A 21,725-nucleotide genomic window follows, 5' to 3' on the forward strand; every position below is an offset into this window, starting at 1 on the left:
TTATAATTTTGTTTTGCTAATTAATCGAAATTTTTAATCAAGTGGCAGCAATAAACAAGTTTTCTGTGCTTGGTGGGACCTAGTACGACCCCTCTTCTCTAACGCACAGTTTGAGCCGAAAGTCAAACGCCAATCAGCTGGCTTTTTTTGCTAAGCTTGTAAAAGCTGTTTTGTGCAGTTTAGCCCCCCAATCTCCAAGGTCCGTCCGACAATACCGCTTGTACTACAATGCTACTCGCTCTTTCCGTTTTGTGCAAATTCCATTGAGAATAAATTTAATAGGAAAATAAGACATAGATAAATTAAATTAAAATACCATAAGCTGTTTGTTATAACGGGGGGATGGGGGAAGTAAATTAAGCCAAGATCATTGAGTTTGGATAAGAATTTATTTGGATGATTTATTTGATCCAGTTACTGTAGCATTTTTTGTGATGTGATGTATATGAGATAAAAAGGTGATTGGGAATTGTGTGTGTGATGTAAGCAAAACAAAATCTGAAATAAATCTTGCAAACTTTCTTTGTCCAAACAAACTCATTTGGATTAAGTTAAAATTTTACAATCTCGAGTTCCTTCTTTTTTTTTTTTTTTTTTGTTTCTATATGATGTTACGTGTAACTCATAATTGTGAGATACATACAACACATCACAATTTTGATCAAAATAGATTATAAAGTCTTAGCAACGTCATGTTCCATTAGTTATCTTACCCCATTTTTTTTTAAAAAAAAAAGAAACCCATGTATTAAGCCTTTTTTTTTTTAAAAATTTTGGGTCTCCATTGGGACCATCCAATAAAGCATTTGCCTCAAGTTGACGTCTAGTGATTACCAAAAAAAAAAACAGTTAAAAAGACAAAAAAAAGAAAAGGGGGAAGCAATAATTGATTCAATGCAATAAATGCATGGATTGTTGGATACAGAACACTTGTATGTAAGTAGAAGTAGTATTCATAACTTTCTATGGCCCCTTTTTCTTTCTCATTGCCTTTTTTTTTTTTCCGAAATCATTACCGGTTTACCGATTTATCAAAATCCTTTTATGTGTGCATATGATTATCAAGGGCAGCACTAGCTAGGTAAGGTAGGTGGGGTGATAAGATAATTCATCATGGCTGGGTTTTAGAAGGGGCAGTACTGTATCACTAAAACTTTGCCAATTCCATCTTAGAAATTCAGGATAAACTCCACGTTGCACCGTCGGACTTGATTCGCTCTCTTTTTTTTTTTTTTTTGCTTTACGCTCTAAATTTTAATTTTAACCGCTTTGCATCATGAAGTTTCATTTTTAAACAATTCACACTCCACACTACCTCAAATTTAAGTTGATACCAAATTTCATTAACTTGAATTTGTAAGAAATGTAAAGTAAACGTTTTAAGAGATCTCATTTGTAGTTAAACAAATTACCTTATTCGGATTCGTTTTCCTTAAAAACATAAAGATTTGATCCAATTTATATTCATCTTTGTCACTAAAAAGCAAGACCTTATCTTTTTTATACATAAAAAAAAAAAAAAAAGACTGCATACGGATCATTTTGTGATTTCAGGCTAAAAAGTGATTAGGTTGATGCCGAAATTTGTTAACTTGTGAATTTGTAAGAGATCTAAAGTTAATATTTTAAAAAAATCAAAGACGAAAAAATTCATTTCAATAAAATATGAGGGAGGTTTTTTGAATGATTTTAAAAGAAATATAACCCCCCAAAAAAACCCTAATTATCCTTTCCTGTTTAAGTTTCGGTTCAGGATAATGACACAAGTTGGTTAGCGAGGAAGTGCAACGCAACAACAATCAGCTCGTACCGTCGATTGGCTCTAACCCTAAGAGTCCCATCACCAAATCCCCATATCAGACATTGGAAGACCGGGTCAATTATCGGAAGGAAAGATATTAATGGAAACACAGTTGAGAATATGACCAAGCCGGTCCCACACAGCCACCAAGCACAATTTTATGATCATTAGTGGCCTTTCTTATTTCCTTTCTTTTTTTTCCTTCAAATTTTTCCTTTTTCGTTGAGGGATCATATTACTAATTTACACTACTAGCAAAGAAAAGTAACCACCTCAATCCTTTGTGGAAACACTCGTTTATTAGTACTTGATTGTATTGAACGCACTAGCCACTCGTCCTCTGAGTTGCAAGCATAAGGATCATTTTTCTACTGCTCTGTTCCTTTGGATTCCTTGCCCTGATATCAGTAGGTGGTGAATTGGTGGTCTATGGCACAAAACCCCAAAAATTGTTGGCAGGAAGAAGTAGGAGAAATGGCTAATTGACTGCAATTGTTTACTTTTGATTGTTAATAGACCTTCTGTTATCGACTTTAATTAAAGGTTGGGAATGCAATCTTTCTACATACCCTCTTTTCCTTTTTGTCCTTTTTTCCCTCCATTGCAACTTCTTGTATTGCCAGGAAAATACTCACTACTAGTGCTTCACTTGATTATCTTAGTTGTTCTTGAATGTCATCCAAATTTATTTAGACTTGGTCACAATTTGAAATCTGTTTTTTTTTTTAATGCAAGTTAAGGGATTCGAGATCGCTTGACTTGCACTTACGCATCTCTCTAATGGCCAATTATTTTAAAGATAAATTTTTTGTGGCCCATTGGCCACATCAATTAGGATATGCATTTATTTTGTAGTAGTAGACTAGCAGTAGTTGAAGCTGTTTATAGTATGAAGACTGCTGATCAGCTATCTCATACTATATATATATATATATATATATATATATATAGTTATATATATCTTCTAAGTAGTGATAATAATTTCTAAAATTCAATTGAATCTGGCATCCACATCGGTTCTGGGGGGATTGAATTTGGGTTTATAAATTTCTGAGAGGATCTCAAAAATTACCGGCTTTTAATTTTTTTTCTGAAATCTAAATTTATAAAAATTAAATTTCTAACTTCCCGTTAGAAAAGGTCAAGAGAATTACTAAAAGTGAAGGACAGTAGGTCAAACTCAACCAACTTTAGTCAGCACCAATTACTAGACCAGGTAGGTATAAACTTTGGACCCAATACCAAAATAATAATAATAATAAATAACAGCCATATTTAATGCTGCGGCCTCAAAACTTTTTCCCATGTTGTCCTTATTATGTGATGGTGAATATACTAATATATATATTTTTTAACCTAAAAAGAAATCATGAATTATCTACGTAAGTTGAGTTCCCGAGTCAACCAACTTGGCCTTTGGCCTTGTTTAAAAAGAGTAGTGAACTGTGAAACTCTAAAAAGTCAAGTTGTTATTTTTCCTTTTTTTAAAAAAAAAAAATTTCACTTGAAGTAAAAAATGAATAAGTTCTTTTCCGGATGCATTAAAATATTTTTTTTTATCGTATGCTAACCACATGTGGTACGACTAAAGTATGAATGATTCTCCTTTGAAGTTGCATTATTGTGTTTCTTTGAAATCAGCATTTCGAATTTGTTGATTATAATTAATAACACCATCATGTGCTATTTTTTTTTTTAATTATTTTACTTGAGAAGGTAGTAGAAAAGATTTAAATCAGAAAATACGTCCAGTTAATTAACTCTGGTTGCGTAGAGGAAAATGATTGAAACGAAGAGATAATTATGCGAAGCTTCAACATCTGCAGACGCTCTACTGAATGAAGAGATGACCATTTTGTTTCCACAAGAAGTTCCACGGCCGTAGCTTCCAATTCCAACACCTCGAATGGAATCTGTCTGCACTGTAGTGGTATTAATTTTGGGTGGAATTTTGCGGGTTTGAAGATGCATGCAAATGCAATCTTTTTCGTGGCAGTAGCATCCTATGACGGTTGGAAAGCAACGGCAACGGACGGCGGGAAGAGCAACAGGGCATTCACCCAGGACGTAAAGATCATGAAAAGGCCAAACCCATCGTTTTTCGTATGGAGAACTGAGAGATGATAAAAGGCTACCCCGTACATGAACTAGATAGCATATAACGTCCGTTCAATGCCGGCCATTATCCATCTGATTTCTTCGTCATTTGTACTGTTTGGCCGGAGATAGATTAATCTCTGCAAGTATGAGCTTGATCAAACATTAAACATCATCATCATGCCGCCATTAATCCCTAATTAATTTGCTCACCACAGTTAACTTTCTCCTAGTTTTGGAGGTACATAATTATCTCGCTTTTTTTTTTTTGTGTTTTTGTTTTGGGGTTCTCTTGAAAAGGTTTAGTTGTATTTCAACATACCCATAGAGGTGGAAGAGCATAATAAAATAAATGATGGAAGAGCTTCCACATCTTAAACAATAACTGTACGTGGTAGTATTTCAGGAAGCCTAGGCTTACACATTAAGTAGATATATGACTCTTCTCGTCTCGTCTCGTCTCGTCTCGTCTCGTCTCGTCTCGAAGAATAAAAATGCAAAAGATCTGAGCTATTTAAATATAAATATTTCTAATTTTTTGTGTAACTTTTATTGGTAACAAAATTGTAGCTTTGCAAGAGAAAAGAGGAACTCAAATGCGCTCAGCCATTTCCAGTTACTCATTTTAATCTGAAATTGATTGATTGCATATCCGTGTTGTTTGTCTGCTGGAATGATATTATTCAAAGTTAATGGGCTTTTACTTTTCCCTTGGGAGGTGAACCCATAATGTCCCTTTTTACTTCTGGGAGAAAAAAAAAAAAAAAAAAAAGGGCTCATCGAAATGCTTTTCTTGATTGAAATACCCCGCCCACAATGTTCGGTCTGCCCCAGGAAATACGCTAACGAAAATAATATGGTTCTTGACAACTCAATAAAAATAATAACGAAACAAATAAATCAAACAAAGAAACACAAAATTTTACGTGAGCCGGTCGCACTGATCTATATTCACGAATGAAAGGATAACAGATTTACTATGTAACAAAAAGAGAGTACAAAACCTAGAAAATAATTCCAAGGTCCAAAAGGTACCTAAAAATAAAAATAAAAATACAAAAGAGTCTGAATAACATAAATTACTTAATGGCCCAAAGGCTTATAATGACTTACTCTTTCTGGTTTGATGCCTAACCAAAATCTTTTTTAGACGGGGACGTGAGCCCCTTAAAACTCTAGTATAGTTAATTTCTTCATGCTCGTTCTAAATTCAAAGTAACACTTGTACAAATAAGAATCCCCCTTGTTACGTGATTTTTTCTTCATACAGATAGATATAGGATCTATGGGGCAATTACTTAGAAATATATTTTGTGCTACAGCCCTTCCTATCTTATAGAAAAGGATCCCATGATCCTGAACCGATCCTATCTGGGATCACAAATGCCAAGTTAGTCTATAAAAAGCGGATCAAATTGTATTAGTGTCTATAATTGATTTCTTCTGTGTAATACCAATTGATAAGGCCTCATTGGTAAGTGCTACAAGATCTCGTGCATGTGCATACAGTACTTTGGCTGGTGTCCTAAGCACCTTTAAACTGACTTAACCCCACTATATTTATAACAATCACAAAGAGAGAATTTTTTTTTTTTTTTTTTTTTTTGTAAACTTTGGATGTAGGATACAAGGACAAACTCAACATCCAACAATCAACCAAGGCTATATTTTTTCATAAGAGGTTAGTCAAAAATTTCTCCCTTTGCCTCCGGTTATTTCGTGAGATTTTAACTTTATTTGTTAGTCAATCGTCTTATGAAAAAAGAATTTCAGGTAAAGAAATAGACAGGAAAAAAAGGGCCGTGAGATGTACTGAGTTTGGAGTCTCTGAAATCAGAATGGATGATGTTGTTCAAAGCACCAAGTCGTATGACTTTACTTTTATAAAGCAAGTTAGCATTGGTAACTAGTAGTAGTGTTTTGCGGATAGTGGTCTCTTTTTGGAAGCATGCCTTTTGCTTTGGTGTCTCTTTATAACTTTACATTACTTTTCCTAAATTCTGTCATTTTAACTTCAATTCATAATAATGTTTGCTCCTACAGATCTTGATAAAGAGTCAATTCAAATGTTTGGTTTTTTCATTTTTTTTTTCTTCTTTATTCATGTTGTTGTTTCCTCTGATGCAGGCAGAGGAGATGCTTCCTTGAACTTTGAAGCCCAACAACGGTTCTGACTTGCGGATCTCCTTTATCGAATTTTCGTTTTTCACTTTAGCAACTCAGTAGAGTAATATGTCCACAGGAAAGACATATTTAACTTGGCTTGGGCTGCTCCCCATTATGGGCTGCATGAAATCAGAAACGGGGAAGAAAGAATGGAGAACCCATAAACTAAATAGCATGCCAAGGATAGCGGTCAAGGGAAATAGAGAGAAAGCAAATGACTTTCTGATCAAACATTTTACGGGCTTTCCTGAAATTGGAATTTAATGCCTTAGCTACACTGATGCTGGACAACGTTTTGGCAAAAAGAATCAGCACCTTCATTTTTTTTTTTTGGGGCTAGGACTTCGTACAATTAACAAGCACCAAAAGTAGCGGTTGGCCGCATACGTTTTCGACTAGTGCCAACGCATGACATCACCTAGACTTCAGCACGCCTCTGTCTAAGTCTCCCAGCAATGCTGTCAGGGGATGGCTCTGAGACGCGTCTCTTGTTGGAGTTTGATCGTGTTATGGGTGCAACATCTGGAGGAGTAGGGGAATTAGTATGATTTAGAGAAGCTTCAGCTTTAAAATCAGGAATACCATCTTTTGCCCCTGCTGACCTCTGCTCCTCATACTGATTCCCCTGATTACGCCTCTGTCTTAGTCTTCCAGCAATACTGTCTGTGACTGCTACTGGTGTGACATCTGCAGCAGTCGAATTTGAATGGTTTACGGTCGCTTCAGCTTTACACGGAGGTGAATTTTCATCGTTCACTTTCTGCTTTATGTCCGCGGTTCCATTTTTTTTGCCTGTTGACATTGCTTCCTCGTGCTCTTTGACTGCTTTTCGCCTCTGCCTCAGTCGTCCAGCAATACTGTCAGGTAGCTCATTGGTGTGGCCATGGTTTTTATTGTTTAATGAGTCTGTGCTCTCCTCTTGTTTACCATCATCAAGGCAATCGTCAGTCATCTTGCCTTCAGATTGAGGACATTCCAATCCTTGAAGTTTTAAATTTGACAAGTAAGATATCTTATCAATCAATATTTCTTCCACATCAGAAATTGGTAGTGATCTCTTCACAGAAGTTAGAAGCTTGGTACCTGAATTGGTCGCTAAATTGCGCCGTGTTTGTACGAGGTAATGTGCGACAGACTTGAAACCTAAACTTGAAATCTGGAAAGAGTTCAAGACAAACCAAGTTCAGGTACCATTGAAGAAGAAGATGATGATGAGAAGGATGATAAACAAGCACACCTTCCTATAAAGGCTGCCAGTAGGAGGCCACCCTTTTGATTGACGGCATAAACTACAGTTACAAATAGCACGACATACTGGGCAAATCCAGTTTGGGTTCTGGTTTGCTTCAAGCACATGTTCCCCATATCTGTCCACAAAATGCATCAGCACTTAAAAATTAAGGTTACAGATGATCGAAACAACTGAAGTCCTGATCTTTGAGCAGTTGCTGACAATACTAAGATTTATAAGGAAAAAAAAAACGAAAAACAACTTTCCAGTACTGGCTGGATTTCCCCAGCATCCAGAAAGAAAAGAACAGACCAGAGTTGACCATTGAATGTAAAGTTTGGGTTGTATACATTCTTAGCAACAGCCTGTTTTTATACTTCCTTTAATTGTTTCTTAAAGCACAAAGTTACTGATAATGCTAAATCAATAAATCCCAAATAATTTGAATAATGCTCACGTTCCTTGCCGCAATTGATTGATGTAGCAAAAACTAATGAGTTAGAGGACTAATTAATGTACACACCATTTTGAGCTTTTTAAAACCCTTTTCAAATGGTTTGAACAAGTTGTGCATACAAAACCAGTCAAAAACCATTTCCACATCGCATGAACCGGTATGAGGTTTGGATGACAAAATAATTGAATTAGAATATCTGAGAGAATTGTCCAACGCAAGGGATTACACTGAGATTAAAGTTTCTTGCAAATTATAAATAACACAAAAGGGTATTGAGAACTAAATGACTGAAAATATAACACTTGAGAGAGCACAATGAACTGTGATCTTTTGCCAGCAAGAAGTATATACAAGAAACTTTGAATGCATTAAATGGCAAAATAAAAAAAAATATTAAATGGCAACACGGTTCAAGTTCTTGATGGCATAAATGTGATAACAAACTCCTCAACCATTGTGCCAAATGTATGGTTAAGTCCAGCACTCAATAAGCAAACGCTGTCAAACATGGAGTTGTATTATATTTTGATCCGAGAAGGAGATAGTTATGTTATGTTAGTACCTCATATACAGACAATCTCCACAGAATTGTCCCTGCACCTTGTTGCACTTGCTGCAGTGAGTGCGATGACCAAGAGTTTTCTGCCTGCAAAACAGTGGGAATAACCAGAATATGCAGATACGCTCTAGCTATAATTTAATCCAAAAACAGCAAGTGACAGCACGATAACCCAAAGGAATTAGCAACAGACTCAAATGTAGACAATTAAATGGAATTTGGTATATAAAAAAGTCCTCAAAGCTCGACTTACAAATTTGGAAGCACAAGATAAGTGCTTTCCGGTTTATGACCCGAATCAGCAGGAAAGAGAGAGGATATGCTACAAAGTAAAACACAAAGCCATCATTTAAGAAAAATAATTCCTCACCTACACTGGTGGCAGGTCTTTCCATTCACTGGATCATAAATACGCTTTCCGTCTTTTCCAAATCCATCCACAAAAAGAGTCCAGCTCATCTCAGTGCTGCCCAACAACTTCTCATGTTCTTCAGTATAAACTTCTGGTCTCGAACCCTCCTCTCTCAGCAAATCAAGCCCATTTTCAAAGGGTTTATCTTCCTTTGTCAAATGCAATTCAGAATAACTAACTGGTGTCCCATTCCGCAGCCTAAATACCAGAAATAGGGCAGGGTATGAGCACTGTTATCATTTAGTAAGCAGCATTATGACGGCCCAATTCTAGCCAAGTCTCAAAATTCTCGACCTTTCTGACATAAAAACAGACACGGAAACTCCCATTAACATATCTTGAATTCGAATGCTAGAAGCCAGAAGAAGAAGAAAAAGTTAAAAAGATCGTCTTGTCAGAATCTATAAGTTTTCTGTGAAGAAAAATTTGATTAAAGAATCCCTCTTTTGATAAATATCAAATAAATGCATGAAAGCCCAATTTTTATTCTACAGAATAACAGTCACAGGTGCTTAGCAGAGTAGGCTTGAGAAATACAGCAACCAACAGCACGAATCTTCTGCTGTAAATGATACTATAAAATCTAGAAAACCTCAATACAGAGGTGCCTTTCTATATCCCAAAAAAACAAAAGGAAGGATCGGATGAGGGAAAAGAATTATACCTTGAGGAGCGGCGAATGGGCCCAGGAGGAGGCAAAGGGGAGAAATGCCGAAGGTTTCTGCGAGTGGAGGATGGGTTGGGGTTGGGAGGAGCAGGCTTGAGAGACTTGAGTTTGAGAGAAAGATCAAAAATCCCAAGTTTTTGCATTCTTTCATGGTTTTGTTTGATTCTTTCTTCCCTAGATTGCTCATACTCAGATAATAGCATCTTCTTGGCTTGGCCATCCTCTTTCATGTCTTGAGAGTTGAGTTTTGCAGGGGTGTGTGAGATTGGAGGAACCATTGCTGTCTACTCTACTAAAGATGAGATTTCACTATTCATCCGTCTTTGTCGGTACGCTGTCTCAGGAGTCTTTTGAGCATTGAGGAAGAAGTCTCCAACGGTCAATTGTGGCTTTGTTGGGGAGGACAGCCCCTATGCCGCATGCGGGGACTTGATTTGCAGCGGATGCTTAGGGATTCAGGGCGTTGGAGGGAGGGAAATTTCGAGTGACAAATGAAAGAACATGCTACTGGTAATTCGGCGCCCCATTCCAGCCCTGGTCCCACCCAGTCAACCATTATGATCCTAGTGGAAAAAAAAATACTAATGGTAGTTGTTTAATTTCATAAACGAAAAATGAAATACTCCGGAATGTTTTCAAATCGCCTTCTTTTTTTTTTTTTTTTACTCAACACAGGGGTGTCCGGGTCAAGACCCGAAGGCAGCCCGACTAATTCCCTGCGCCCAAGTACACCGCCACCCCAAACGCACCGGGAGTTAAGTGGGATTCGACCACTTGACCTTGAAGTTCCGGAAGAAATCCAAGACCAGATGGTCTAGCCCCGGGGGGCTAAATCGCCTTCTCTTTTTTTGCTTTTCTTTTTGTTGTTTTCTCATTATAATTTTTAATTCATTTCTCAATCACTATTTTATGATATGAACCTTTTTTAAACCCAAAAAAAAAAAAGATGTTGTAATAATATCGTTTAGAAAAACTCTCAAAAACTTCAATCTGGAAAAAATTAAAATAAAAACTGCCAATCTAAGGCTTTGTTTGGATTGTAATTTTTAGGATTTTTTTTATAGAAAAATTATTGAAATGATTTGATATGTGTAAGATAAAAAAATAATTAAAAAATGTGTTAATAGAAAACGCAACATTTTTTCTTTGAAAAAGTGCTTCCAAACATAGCCTAAGTATTCCTTGCCTTCCCCTTTCAAAAAACGACTTATTTTATAGAAATGAGCAATGTATAGACATACAGTTGACTCCCGTGCTCTAAATTCAAGCCACGAGGGAAAAAAATATATGGGTGTTTTTTGATAAGAGATTATTTGAAGGAACACTATAGTACTTTTGTGATGGTATATATATATGAAATAAAAAAAATGAAAGAAAATTGTGTTTATCATACAAACTAAATTACATCTTAAAATTAGTAACCAAATCCACTTTACGTTATATTCAAAATTTTAAGGCAAATAGTCACACTAAAATCTCTAAAATGAATAGTGATGGTGAACTGACCATACTAGTATGGATTTTGGTCAATAAGAGGGCTAGCCACCCAATCACCCTAATTCAATATTTAAACTTAATGCGTTCAGATGTTAACATATTTAGGCTAGGCGTGTTTGATAATCAAAACTAGAACATTTGAATTCATTAAATAGCACTGAATTTTTTAAACAAAATTTGGTCCAAAAAATAAGTGAAACTATTCACTTATCATTTAATATGATATCTACTCAAATGTATTAAATTTAATATTTAATAATTCACTAATTTAATAAATTTATATTTCAAATTTTAATTTTATCAGAGGGACCTTAGCTATTCTTGCCATTAGAAATGCCATTACCCAAGTACAATTTGAAAAGGTAGAAATGCCATTAGCATTTGTTGGATTGATACACGAACTTGGGCTTGGAACTGTGGGCATGGGAAATGGGCCTGACTGCCTCAGATGAAAGATAAGTTTCCCAACTAAACCCAGAAAAATGAGCCCGTAAGCCTTGAAAGGACCCATTTCTCTCTGATATAATCGAACTGCAGACAGCCTTGTAGTATAATCGAACCAAACCTCAACCTCTTTATTTGCCGTGGTCAGACCATCAGTTTCACCAAACTTTCAGTTTCAGTCCGCGCATTTGACATATTTTTAAATTCAAGATATATTTTAAAAAAAAAATTGTATTGAAATTATGTACTTTTTTTTTTTTTGGTTTGAAAAAGAACTTATGATATTTTAGTATACACTTAAAATCAGAGTTAACGTTATCTATCATTATTATTACTTTTGTATGAAAATCAGAGACAAGCTCAAGGTGGAAAATTGGAAATAGACAGTACGTGATTAATTGGACTGCATGGTACTACCGTCCATGTCGTTTTTTTATTTTTTTTTAACGAGTCCAAACTGCACACAACTTCCCGGAGTGTCAATAGAGACTAGATGCCAAATACCAAACACACCTAAGTTCTCACTAGAATATTCTTTCGAGTGACCTCTCGATCATTTTTTTAAAACCAGCCTGATCTAAAATATTGAAGTTTTCCACTCGACTTTCAGGAGGTGATATGGTTTCTTTTACTAGAAGCAATTTGATCCATTTTCATGCAGGTTGTGCCAGCAAACTCTTTGCTGATGACCTACTCCTTGAAATTTCACCGCCAGCAAGTCTTCCTAGCTCGTTAATGACCGGCAATGGGGTCTTACCAAATGCCATTTCAATCGCGACAAGCTATTGCAAGTTTCCTAACCAGTTTGGCTTCTTTTTTGTCTAATTAGGTGACATAAATACTTCCTCCTGCATGCATCTTTCTAATGTGTGTTCAAGAGCCTTTGGCCTAATTAGCTCAGAGGGTTGTCGATCGGTCTGAGTTATGGCTCCAAATTACTCCCACTTAGTAGCTTTGCTTCTCCTGGTGGTCATTAGCCTAAGTTCCTTCGGAAATTGCCAATACGATGAAGACACAAAACAAGGAGCTTCGTATATTTTTGGAGATTCTTTAGTTGATGCGGGAAATAATAACTATATACCAACTTTGTCCAGAGCTAATATTCCGCCGAATGGAATAGATTTCCGTGCATCGGGAGGGAGTCCTACGGGAAGGTACACAAATGGAAGGACGATTGGAGATATCATCGGTAAGTTTCATTTTGTTCTTGTGCTTTAAGTTTGTTGACATGCAAGGTGCCACTTTCGCTTTAACAGGATCCCATGCATGATTTTCTTTCTTTGGTGCATTGAACTTTTCTGCAATTATCTTAGGGGAGGAATTGGGACAACCATACTACGCAACACCGTTTCTGGCTCCAAACTGTACCGGAGAAGCCATACTGCACGGAGTTAATTATGCTTCTGGAGGCGGCGGGATCATGAACGCCACTGGACGAATTTTCGTACGCGTTATCATCAGCTTTATGTTTTTCTTTTTTGAGTTTCATGATCAAGATAAGATACCCTCTTCTTCCTTATTATTATTATTATTATTTTTTAAAAAAAAATATATATATATATGTTTTCTTCCCTGTCCATCGTCTGAGATCTTATATTGCTCTGAGCTTTTCAAGTACTATTGAATGAAGGGAGCTGTCAGTTTTTCCTTCAACTTTCTTGATGATGATAATCAGGGGCGGGTTCTGTGATGATGTTAAACAGGTAAACCGGCTTTCAATGGACATCCAGGTTGATTACTTCAACATTACTAGGAAACAAATAGACAAATTGCTTGGTCCGTCTAAGGCAAAAGAACGTATATCAAAAAATTCGATTTTCTCCGTCACGATTGGGTCCAACGATTTTCTCAACAACTATTTACTTCCCGTTATTTCGATGGGTGCAAGAATAACACAAAGCCCAGATGCCTTCATAGATGATCTTCTCAACCATCTAAGAGGTCAGCTCACGGTAAGCAAGGCACAGCAATAATATATACCATATTCTTCATTTGCCTAAATTTTATTATTCATTCACGTATGCATTAATTTATTGACACCGCTGGTTTTGGAATATCACCTACGTTATTTTTCTTGGGCGACAGAGACTTTACAAACTGGATGCTAGAAAATTCGTGATCGGAAACGTGGGACCAATTGGTTGTATCCCGTATCAGAAGACGATCAACCAGTTAACTGCGGATCAGTGTGTGGCATTACCTAACAAACTTGCACTTCAATATAATGCTCGACTCAAGGATCTGCTTGCTGAACTCAATGATAATCTCAAAGGAGCTACATTCGTGCACGCAAACGTGTACGATCTTGTGATGGAGCTCCTGACAAACTACAAGAGTTATGGTTAGCACTTGGATCCTTTTTAGTACTCGCAAGGGTAACCTTTTTTTCTCCCTTTTCATTCTTTTAAACCAAGATCTGAACCCTTCTGCAGGGTTTACTACTGCGAGTAAATCGTGCTGTGGAAACGGAGGTCAATTTGCCGGAATAATTCCATGCGGGCCAACATCTAGTTTGTGTTCGGACCGTGACAAGCATGTATTTTGGGACCCTTATCACCCAAGCGAGGCCGCAAATATTCTTATCGCCAAGCAGCTAGTGGATGGAGGTCCTAAATATGTATCTCCCGTCAATCTTCGAGAGCTTAGAGATCTCTAAAGAAACAATCAATAGACATTTCTTCTTGTGCTGTGTGTGCCAAAAAAAGATGAAAAAAGTATTCTTCTTCCTTTGACATTTCTTCTGTTCATGAATTTCTTATTAGATTGTCATGTTTTAATCCGATTGAAAAAAGAATTTCATTTGTAAGAGCTTTCCCAATGATTCCAATAAAGCAAATGTTGAGGAAATAGTTGGACGCAATTCTAGAGAAAAAACTTTTTTTTTTAAAAAAAAAAGCGAATTTCATTAAGGAGATTGCTGAAAATCGTCCACTGCGATTTGATTTACGTAACGAAAATATGCACTTATGATATGGTAGGTTAAGCATACATTGGAAATAACAAATCTGCAATTTAACTGATTCAAAAATGTAAAAAATTATGAACAGATCTAAAAAATACAAGAAATTTTAAAATATTTTAAAATAAGATAATCGTTGCAACTGCCTTTTATGCATGTTGCAATTGTCAGACCTACTGATCAATTGCTTTAAACTCTAAGGATAACAGTTAGGAAAAATAACCAATTTCATCCCTAAATTTTTTTACTAATGCCGATTTAACCCCTAACTTTTATTTCTGATCAATTTGATATTTAAACTTATTTTCCAGTCCCAATTAAGAACCTTTGTAATGGTATCGTGGCCTAAAACCGATCTAACTTTTAATTGACTAATTAAATGGAGGTATTATGGGAACACCACTTACGGGTCTGTAATAAAACAAGGAAATCGTGTGAAAAAATCATTAGATAAAAATTTTAAATCGTGTAAAAAAATCCCCATATAAAATTTTTTAAAGTATAATCTTGTGGTTTTTTTTACATGATATACTTGATTTATCATAGCTTCATAAGTAACGTTTCCAAAATAATCTTGTTTAGTTGGTTAATTAGGAGTCAAATCAATTTTAGGTGGTGGCGCCATTATGGAGGTCCTTAATTGGAATTGCAAAATAAGTTCACATATCAAACTGGTTAGGAATAAAAGTTAGGAACTAAATCAATACTAATGAAAAAGTTTATGGATGAACTTAGCTATTTTTTTCTAATAATTAATGGGTTTTTTTTCTGGGAGGTGCTCAACGGTTCATCGTTAAGATATTCAAATCACATCTAATTTACTTTGTGAGTGCATATACTAATAACTATTATTCTACTTTGCGTTTATAGATTTCTTTTATTCAATTTTATATTTTTAAAATGTTAATACCTGATTTATATTTTAACGAGTATCCAATAAGTATTCGTTACACAAGCCCCTAGTTAATTTAGTTTATAGTCTGTGTCTTCTCGATGCTCGAGACACACAGGCATCACCACTCAGAGCCTTCAAGAGAGTGTCGATGAATTTAACAAGGAAAAATTAGTTGGAAATACGACTTTGTTGCCGTGATAAGTCTTTCGGATCATTCATCGTTTTGAGTATTATTGGTGGAATAATGGAGAGCGCAAGCTTCATTATTTCACAAAGTTGCGCAAAACTTAATGGAATTCGCTGGTTGGTTTCGTAGGCTCTTCGATTTGTAGGTAAGCGGATGCTACCAGCAGGCCCCAATTGGTTGGCCTAAACTGTTTACCATCTGGATTCTGGACGCCGCCAGAACAGTATACATCAATGGATTAGTCACGCCATCAGCAGCTAGCTGATCAAAATTCAATTATTCAACCTTAGAAAAGAGAAAGAAAGAAAAATGTAGCACGGCTTATATTATATTAGCAATCGATGAGTTTAATAAGCTGTAAACACATTGTACTGTATACATCCAATCTTACTCCCAAAAACCCTCGATATCCAAATATTTCTGGGTCTACTCTCTCTATATCATTATTATCACCACTCCAGCATTATGGTTCAACCAAAAAAAAGTTATTTGCTGGGGCCGGCCGGTTATCCTGATCATATATCCCGATACTTGCAGATTGCATATAGTAGCAAGTACGCAGCCATTCGAAATAGAAAATTTGATAATTCTCTCGTCTCCTCGTGATTGGTACTTTGGGGTATTTACCTTCGTACATAGATGAAATCCTTTTGGCAAAAAACAAATAAATTTAGCGCATACAAGTTAATTTTTTTTTTCCAAAGCTAGAATTGACTTTTTGACATTTTACAAACCTAATTTCACGTGAAATCATAAAAGCCGGCAACTCTTGTGGTTCCTGAGGAGATTTATAAACTACCCAAAGCAGCCCCCTCCAAAACCTTCGATGTGGGATAACCACCTAAGCAGGCGAGCTGCTGCTAAGACCTAAACAACCACAAGTTAATTGCATGAGTATTTATTCTTCAAGATCCAGCAAAGCAGAATGGCTGCATATATCTTCTCTTAGAAGGTGGATATGTGTGTATTCACTAGCCAAAAAAGTTAAAATCTATAATCACCTAAAAAAAACTTTATAATCAGTTTAAACTTAACAACATTAATGAGTAATATTTAAAGAACTAATTTAGAATAGTAAAACAAGTTATTTGTTATATAATATACATATAATAAAATTTTTGTAATTCAGTATATCATCAAACAGTTCGGCCAATTCAGACTTCAGTTCTTGAATTTTAGTTTTCAAATTTCAAACTTCATATTTTAGTTTTTTGCCAAGTCCAAGATTAAGTCTTACACCCGCCTACTCTTACTCCAAATCTCCTCCTCAAATAGTACTTTAGCTGATTATTCCATTAAGCAAGTCGAGATTTAACCAAGGATTTGGAAGTTTTTAATTAAATACTCCTAGATGATGATCATTTGAATGGCAATTCAATTGTAACGTTTTAGGAAAAAAACACAAAAAAGTCTCCTTAAGGTTTGTAATGTTTTGCACTTTACCCTTTTATGTTATTTTTTTTGGCACTTTATTCCTTTGACTAGTAGTCAAAACATTCAAGTAATGATTGTGGTGACAATTAATAGGTAAAGGACAATGATATCTCTGGTAAAATAATGGATAGACAACACCGCCTATGGGTCTGGGTCAAACAATATTTTTTTTATTAAAAATACCCTTTTTCAGACGAAAAAAACTTGCTATTGTTTATATATTTTGCAAAGAGAGACGAGAAGATCATATGTTTGACAATTCTTAAAAAAACCAACTTTTTGGTTTTCAAATTATTTTGTCAAAAAGTAAAAGAAAAAAGACATTAATTTATCGTACAAAATCATGCCTTATAATTTTGAACATCCAAGAAATCTCTTTCCAAAATTTTTTGGTGTCTATGATTTTCTTAAGAATGGTTTTTACCACACCCACAGGTTTTTTACTTTGGTTCATTTAGATGCCGTGATGGACAACATCTAGAGAAAGAGTGAGAAAACGAATTTGAAGAATTTTGAGAAATTGTATTCCTTTTTTTTTTTATAGCAATTTAGGATTTGGAAGATTAAAAGATCTAGTGAACGATGGAATAATAACAAAATATTTATGAGATGTTCCTTTATAAATAATAGATGGGGGCATTTCTATCAAAAACTTGAGCAACTTAAATGGGGGGGGGGGGTATTTTCATCTAGTTTAATGTTTCAATGTATGATTTGTTTGTTGCAATGAACTAACAGAGGGGATAAAGTGCTAAAAAGACACATTTGGGGAAACAGTACAAAGCACTGCAAACATTAGAGGGACTTTTCGTGATTTACTCCAAAATTTATGATTTCTTCGGGTGTGGGCCGGCGTGGAAGAAGATGGACATCAAGAGTCAAGGGCGAACCAGATCAAGAATGAGAACTACAAATATTCCCCTTAGCAAAAGACAAAAAGAAAAGGAAGTCCTAAAAGCAGAAGAGCAGAGACGCAATGTACACACTGTCGACCTACATTTGGCAACCAAATGAACAGTCAAAATTACCGTACCGGCACTGTAACACACACATATCCTGTGAACATGAATACTTGGACAGAAAGCGACAGCAGATTAGAAGTTAGAAAGAGATTTTTATGCACTACACCGATCCGGCCAGCCAAAGGGCACAAAGGCAATGTTGGCATGCAGTTAATATAGCAGCAGGAGAAGTGTATTATTGATAGTTTGAGCAGCTAGCAGCAGCCCATGCCAAATGGCCAATTGCTGGAAAATCGCCCTGGCTGCGCCAGCAAGTGCCTGCATGCATGATGAATCGTTCTTGCAGTCCTACAAGTACTACCGCTACTAATGCACACCCCTTGACTACTTGCGCAGCAGTGCGCGTGCCGGAGAGAATCGCCACAAAATTTCTGAACCCTGTCAGCTGACATATCTGACACCTGTTGCTTCCTTAGACTACAGCACCAAGAGAGTAGAGAGTACCTCTACTTCTTCATTGGTTGACCAAAGAATTTTTAGTTTCATTTCTGGAGGGCTGGGAATGGAGGGGGAGCAGAGTAGTTACCGTGGGGAGGAGCACATACGAGAGGGAAGAGGACAAGGGAGCGGAATATCCGGCAAGAATTAGAGTACGGAAGATGATGGGGAATCTGAAGAGGGGAAGAAAACGACGGGCCTCGTGGTGTCGGGCCGGGGGAGAGGGGGTCCCGGCTCAGTGGGGTGGTGCAATCCAATAATTGCACTCCCACGCTAATCCGACATTCATGATACTGCCTGTGCAAATTCAAACACCAGTCTATCAGTACACGTCTCCTCAATCTTTATCTTCGTCTTACACGCAGCTGCCCTGTAGTTGCAGTAAGCATGTCTTCTGTGTGTTTGTGATTTGTGTACCAACTACTACTACCAGTATTCCCTCGCTTCGAGAGTTATCCCGCTCAGGGCTTTCAATTTTGGCCTTACTCGCCTGCTTTTGCTGTGCCATTTCTTGCTCCTCTCATCCAGAGTCGTCTTGGGATCCCATCTCCTTCTAGATCAGATGGTTACTTTAAATCCCAACTGGGCTAATCAGACCTTTTCTTCTTTTTTGAAATTGAGAAAATGTCCGCGGTAGAAATATAATACAGTAGTTGAGAGTCGATGCCTTGCGGTCATTTTAGTGCTTCACGTGGCATTCGATAAGCTGAAGCCACGTTACTATATATTATTTGTTATTTGTGTCACCAGGATTTATCGCAAATTTTAGTCCAATGTCTCCTTACGTGTTACTTATAACCATTTTATCGGACATGATGATTCATCTCAAAGCTTGATGATTGATCATATCATCGGAACACAAACACGCGAGATTTGTGAGCAATGTTGTCGACCCTTCACTTTAGTAGCAATGTGTGACTCAATTACAATGAGGACACTGAAATAGTAGCAAATCAACAGATGGCGCATTTAATCTTAAGTCTCATCCCTTGGGCGTCATCTGCAGCTTAGGATCAGCTCAACACAAGAGCCGAGCCCTACCGAAACCATTAAAGATTATTGATAGAAAGAATCAATTAGTAGTGCATTAACCTTGAAAGACACTTCTTGGGCAATAACTACTTGCCTCTTGGGGGCTAGACAAACTGGTATGTATGTACTACTTGCCTTGAATCATAGGTTGATCGTTACTACACTGAACCTCAAAAAACACTAACTAGAAGATGTTTTTGCAAATTTAGGCTTTGTCTGGATTGCTTGTTTCGTCGAAAAATATTATCATTTTTCGTGATCACATTTCCCTATCACCTTTTTCCCTCATATATATCAAATCGTTACAGTAATTTTTTCATTAAAAAATAATGAAAAATACAATCCAAACACAACCTTATCCTTCGATATAATTCGCGTGAGCTACTACTATAAATCAAATTTGGGACGCAACTCTTTTTTATTTGTTTTTCAAAAAAATTTGGCTACTAGATCTTTTTAGGAGTATCGGTTCTTCTTATCTTATATAACATATATAATAATAATTAGTTAAAGCCGGGAAAAAAGAATCAGAATGGTGAATAACAATTAGCAGCACACTGAGCCATGCCTGTGCATCTACCAATGTAGCCCAGCAAGAGCCTCCATTTAGGAGCCGACTCCTAAACAAACAAACAAACAAAACAAAGCCTTGTTTTCGAGCCGACTGAAATATGTTTCATATCCCCCCGTTAAGAGAAAACTGAAAAAGCTGCTCACTGTTGGGACCTAACCGTCAGACTCAACTCATCAGAAACTGTTTCTTCAAACACTCAAGACAGAATCTCTTTCTCCATCTCTATCTCTCACGCACAACCCACACCAAACCATCCATAAAACCCCACCTAGCTTCATGCCCACTTAGGCCTTGGACCTCCCAGTGAAAGAAGTTCCTTCGTTCCTTCCTTCTCTCTTCTCTCTTCTCACTTCCACAACACGAAGGCAAGACACCACAAAACAGCCGAAGAAAAAAAAAAACCCAAAAAGAAAATGCCTTCTGCAGATAGCAGTGAACGGCGAGGGACAAAGGCAAACCAGGTGGGCTCTGGCGCCCCACCATCAGAGCCCGAACAACTCCAGTGCCCACGCTGCGAGTCCACCAACACCAAGTTCTGCTACTACAACAACTACAACTTCTCTCAGCCTCGCCATTTCTGCAAGTCCTGCCGCCGCTACTGGACCCACGGTGGCACCCTCCGTGACATCCCAGTTGGCGGTGGCAGCCGCAAGAATGCTAAACGTTCGCGCACCGTTGCCTCCGCTGCTGCCTCCTCCGCTTTCTCTTTCTCCTCCAGCACTTCCACCTACGAGCACCGCCACACGCAGGCCACCACGTCACAGCTCCTGACTCCGCTCGGCGTTGATCATGGCGGTGCCGTACCGTTGATCAGCGATGCTAAGAGCGGGGTGAACGCGTGCGGAAGTTTTACTTCGCTGTTGAACACCCAAGGGCCTGGGTTCTTCGCGCTCGGCGGGTTTGGGGTTGGGCTGGGAGCCGGGGTTGAGGACATGGGCTTTGGGCTTGCGAGGGCCGTATGGCCCTTCCCCGGACTCGGGGTGGGAGAGGGTGGCCCTACTGGCGTTGGCGGACCAAGTGTGCTAGGGAACACGTGGCAACTTCAGAGTGGAGAGGCTGGGATTGTCGGTGGGGACTGTTTTACTTTGTCTGATGTGGCTATTTCCACGGCAGGCCATGGCATGAAACGAGATGTGTTCTGAGTTCTCTGTGCGCGCTTGGGATTTTCCTTCTTGCTGCTCGGTCGGCGATTATGGTAACAGTCATATTTTGGCGATGAAGCCTTTTGGAAGCTCGTTCATTAGATGAAGAGATTAGAAAATGAATATGGTCGAAAAGCACAGCATGGGTGGACATTTGATCTTGCAAGTTCAGATTAGTATCAGTTTTTAGGACTCTACAAAAAGACGGAAAAAAAAAATCATGTAATTGTCGGAGCTTGGCTGACTGATTTAAGGAAGTTCTTCTGCTAAACTTTCTGAAGTTAAGTTTCCGCAATTGTTCTTTGTAAAATGGCTTAGACAGTAGTGTTAATCTTCCACAATTCCGATATCTTTGCAAAATGTGATTTTCTTCGTTGGTACGATAGGCATGGCAAACTACTAAAATGTGAGAAAGACAGCAGAGTGATTTCCTAATTCCCCCTTTTTGTTGGTTTTTTGAGAGATGCAGTATATCATATATGTCTATCACAGACAGGGAAGCAGTAGTATTAAACTACTAGCGCTTATTACATTATGGGAGCCTGTCTTAATTAAAAGAGGCAAGCTTCCTAAAACTAAAAGTCAGTCAATCCAGGCGGGCGGGGCGGCGATCTGAGTTTATCCATTCATTGGCTGCTCTGCTAGTCTACGTGCTACGCTTATTTTGGCGTCCTTTCGGAGATGTTCTCACTGAGCATATAACCAACTTTG

General features: G+C 37.4%; 3 protein-coding genes across 3 annotated transcripts; 2 read left to right on the forward strand and 1 right to left on the reverse strand.

Annotated features, from left to right (window-relative positions):
• Positions 1 to 6,264: 6,264 nt before the first annotated feature.
• On the reverse strand, positions 6,265 to 9,925 carry LOC140010464 (uncharacterized). Its single transcript, XM_072057543.1, has 6 exons — positions 9,388 to 9,925; positions 8,682 to 8,921; positions 8,315 to 8,398; positions 7,302 to 7,431; positions 7,148 to 7,220; positions 6,265 to 7,045 (listed from the first exon to the last, which is right to left on the reverse strand). The coding sequence occupies exons 1-6, from the start codon at positions 9,666 to 9,668 to the stop codon at positions 6,483 to 6,485; spliced, it is 1,371 nt and encodes a 456-aa protein (XP_071913644.1). The 5' UTR covers positions 9,669 to 9,925; the 3' UTR covers positions 6,265 to 6,482.
• Positions 9,926 to 12,181: 2,256 nt separating this feature from the next.
• Positions 12,182 to 14,065, forward strand: LOC113702401 (GDSL esterase/lipase At2g23540). The gene is made up of 5 exons (XM_027223592.2): positions 12,182 to 12,520; positions 12,645 to 12,775; positions 13,035 to 13,283; positions 13,417 to 13,672; positions 13,764 to 14,065. Exons 1-5 carry the CDS (start codon positions 12,256 to 12,258, stop codon positions 13,985 to 13,987), a joined length of 1,125 nt encoding a protein of 374 aa, XP_027079393.1. The 5' UTR covers positions 12,182 to 12,255; the 3' UTR covers positions 13,988 to 14,065.
• Positions 14,066 to 19,894: 5,829 nt separating this feature from the next.
• LOC140010183 (dof zinc finger protein DOF3.4-like) lies at positions 19,895 to 21,419 on the forward strand. The gene has a single exon (XM_072056687.1). The coding sequence runs from the start codon at positions 20,286 to 20,288 to the stop codon at positions 21,012 to 21,014; it is 729 nt and encodes a 242-aa protein (XP_071912788.1). The 5' UTR covers positions 19,895 to 20,285; the 3' UTR covers positions 21,015 to 21,419.
• Positions 21,420 to 21,725: the final 306 nt, after the last annotated feature.

Source organism: Coffea arabica, chromosome 7c, assembly GCF_036785885.1.
Source record: "Coffea arabica cultivar ET-39 chromosome 7c, Coffea Arabica ET-39 HiFi, whole genome shotgun sequence".
NCBI lineage: Eukaryota > Viridiplantae > Streptophyta > Magnoliopsida > Gentianales > Rubiaceae > Coffea > Coffea arabica.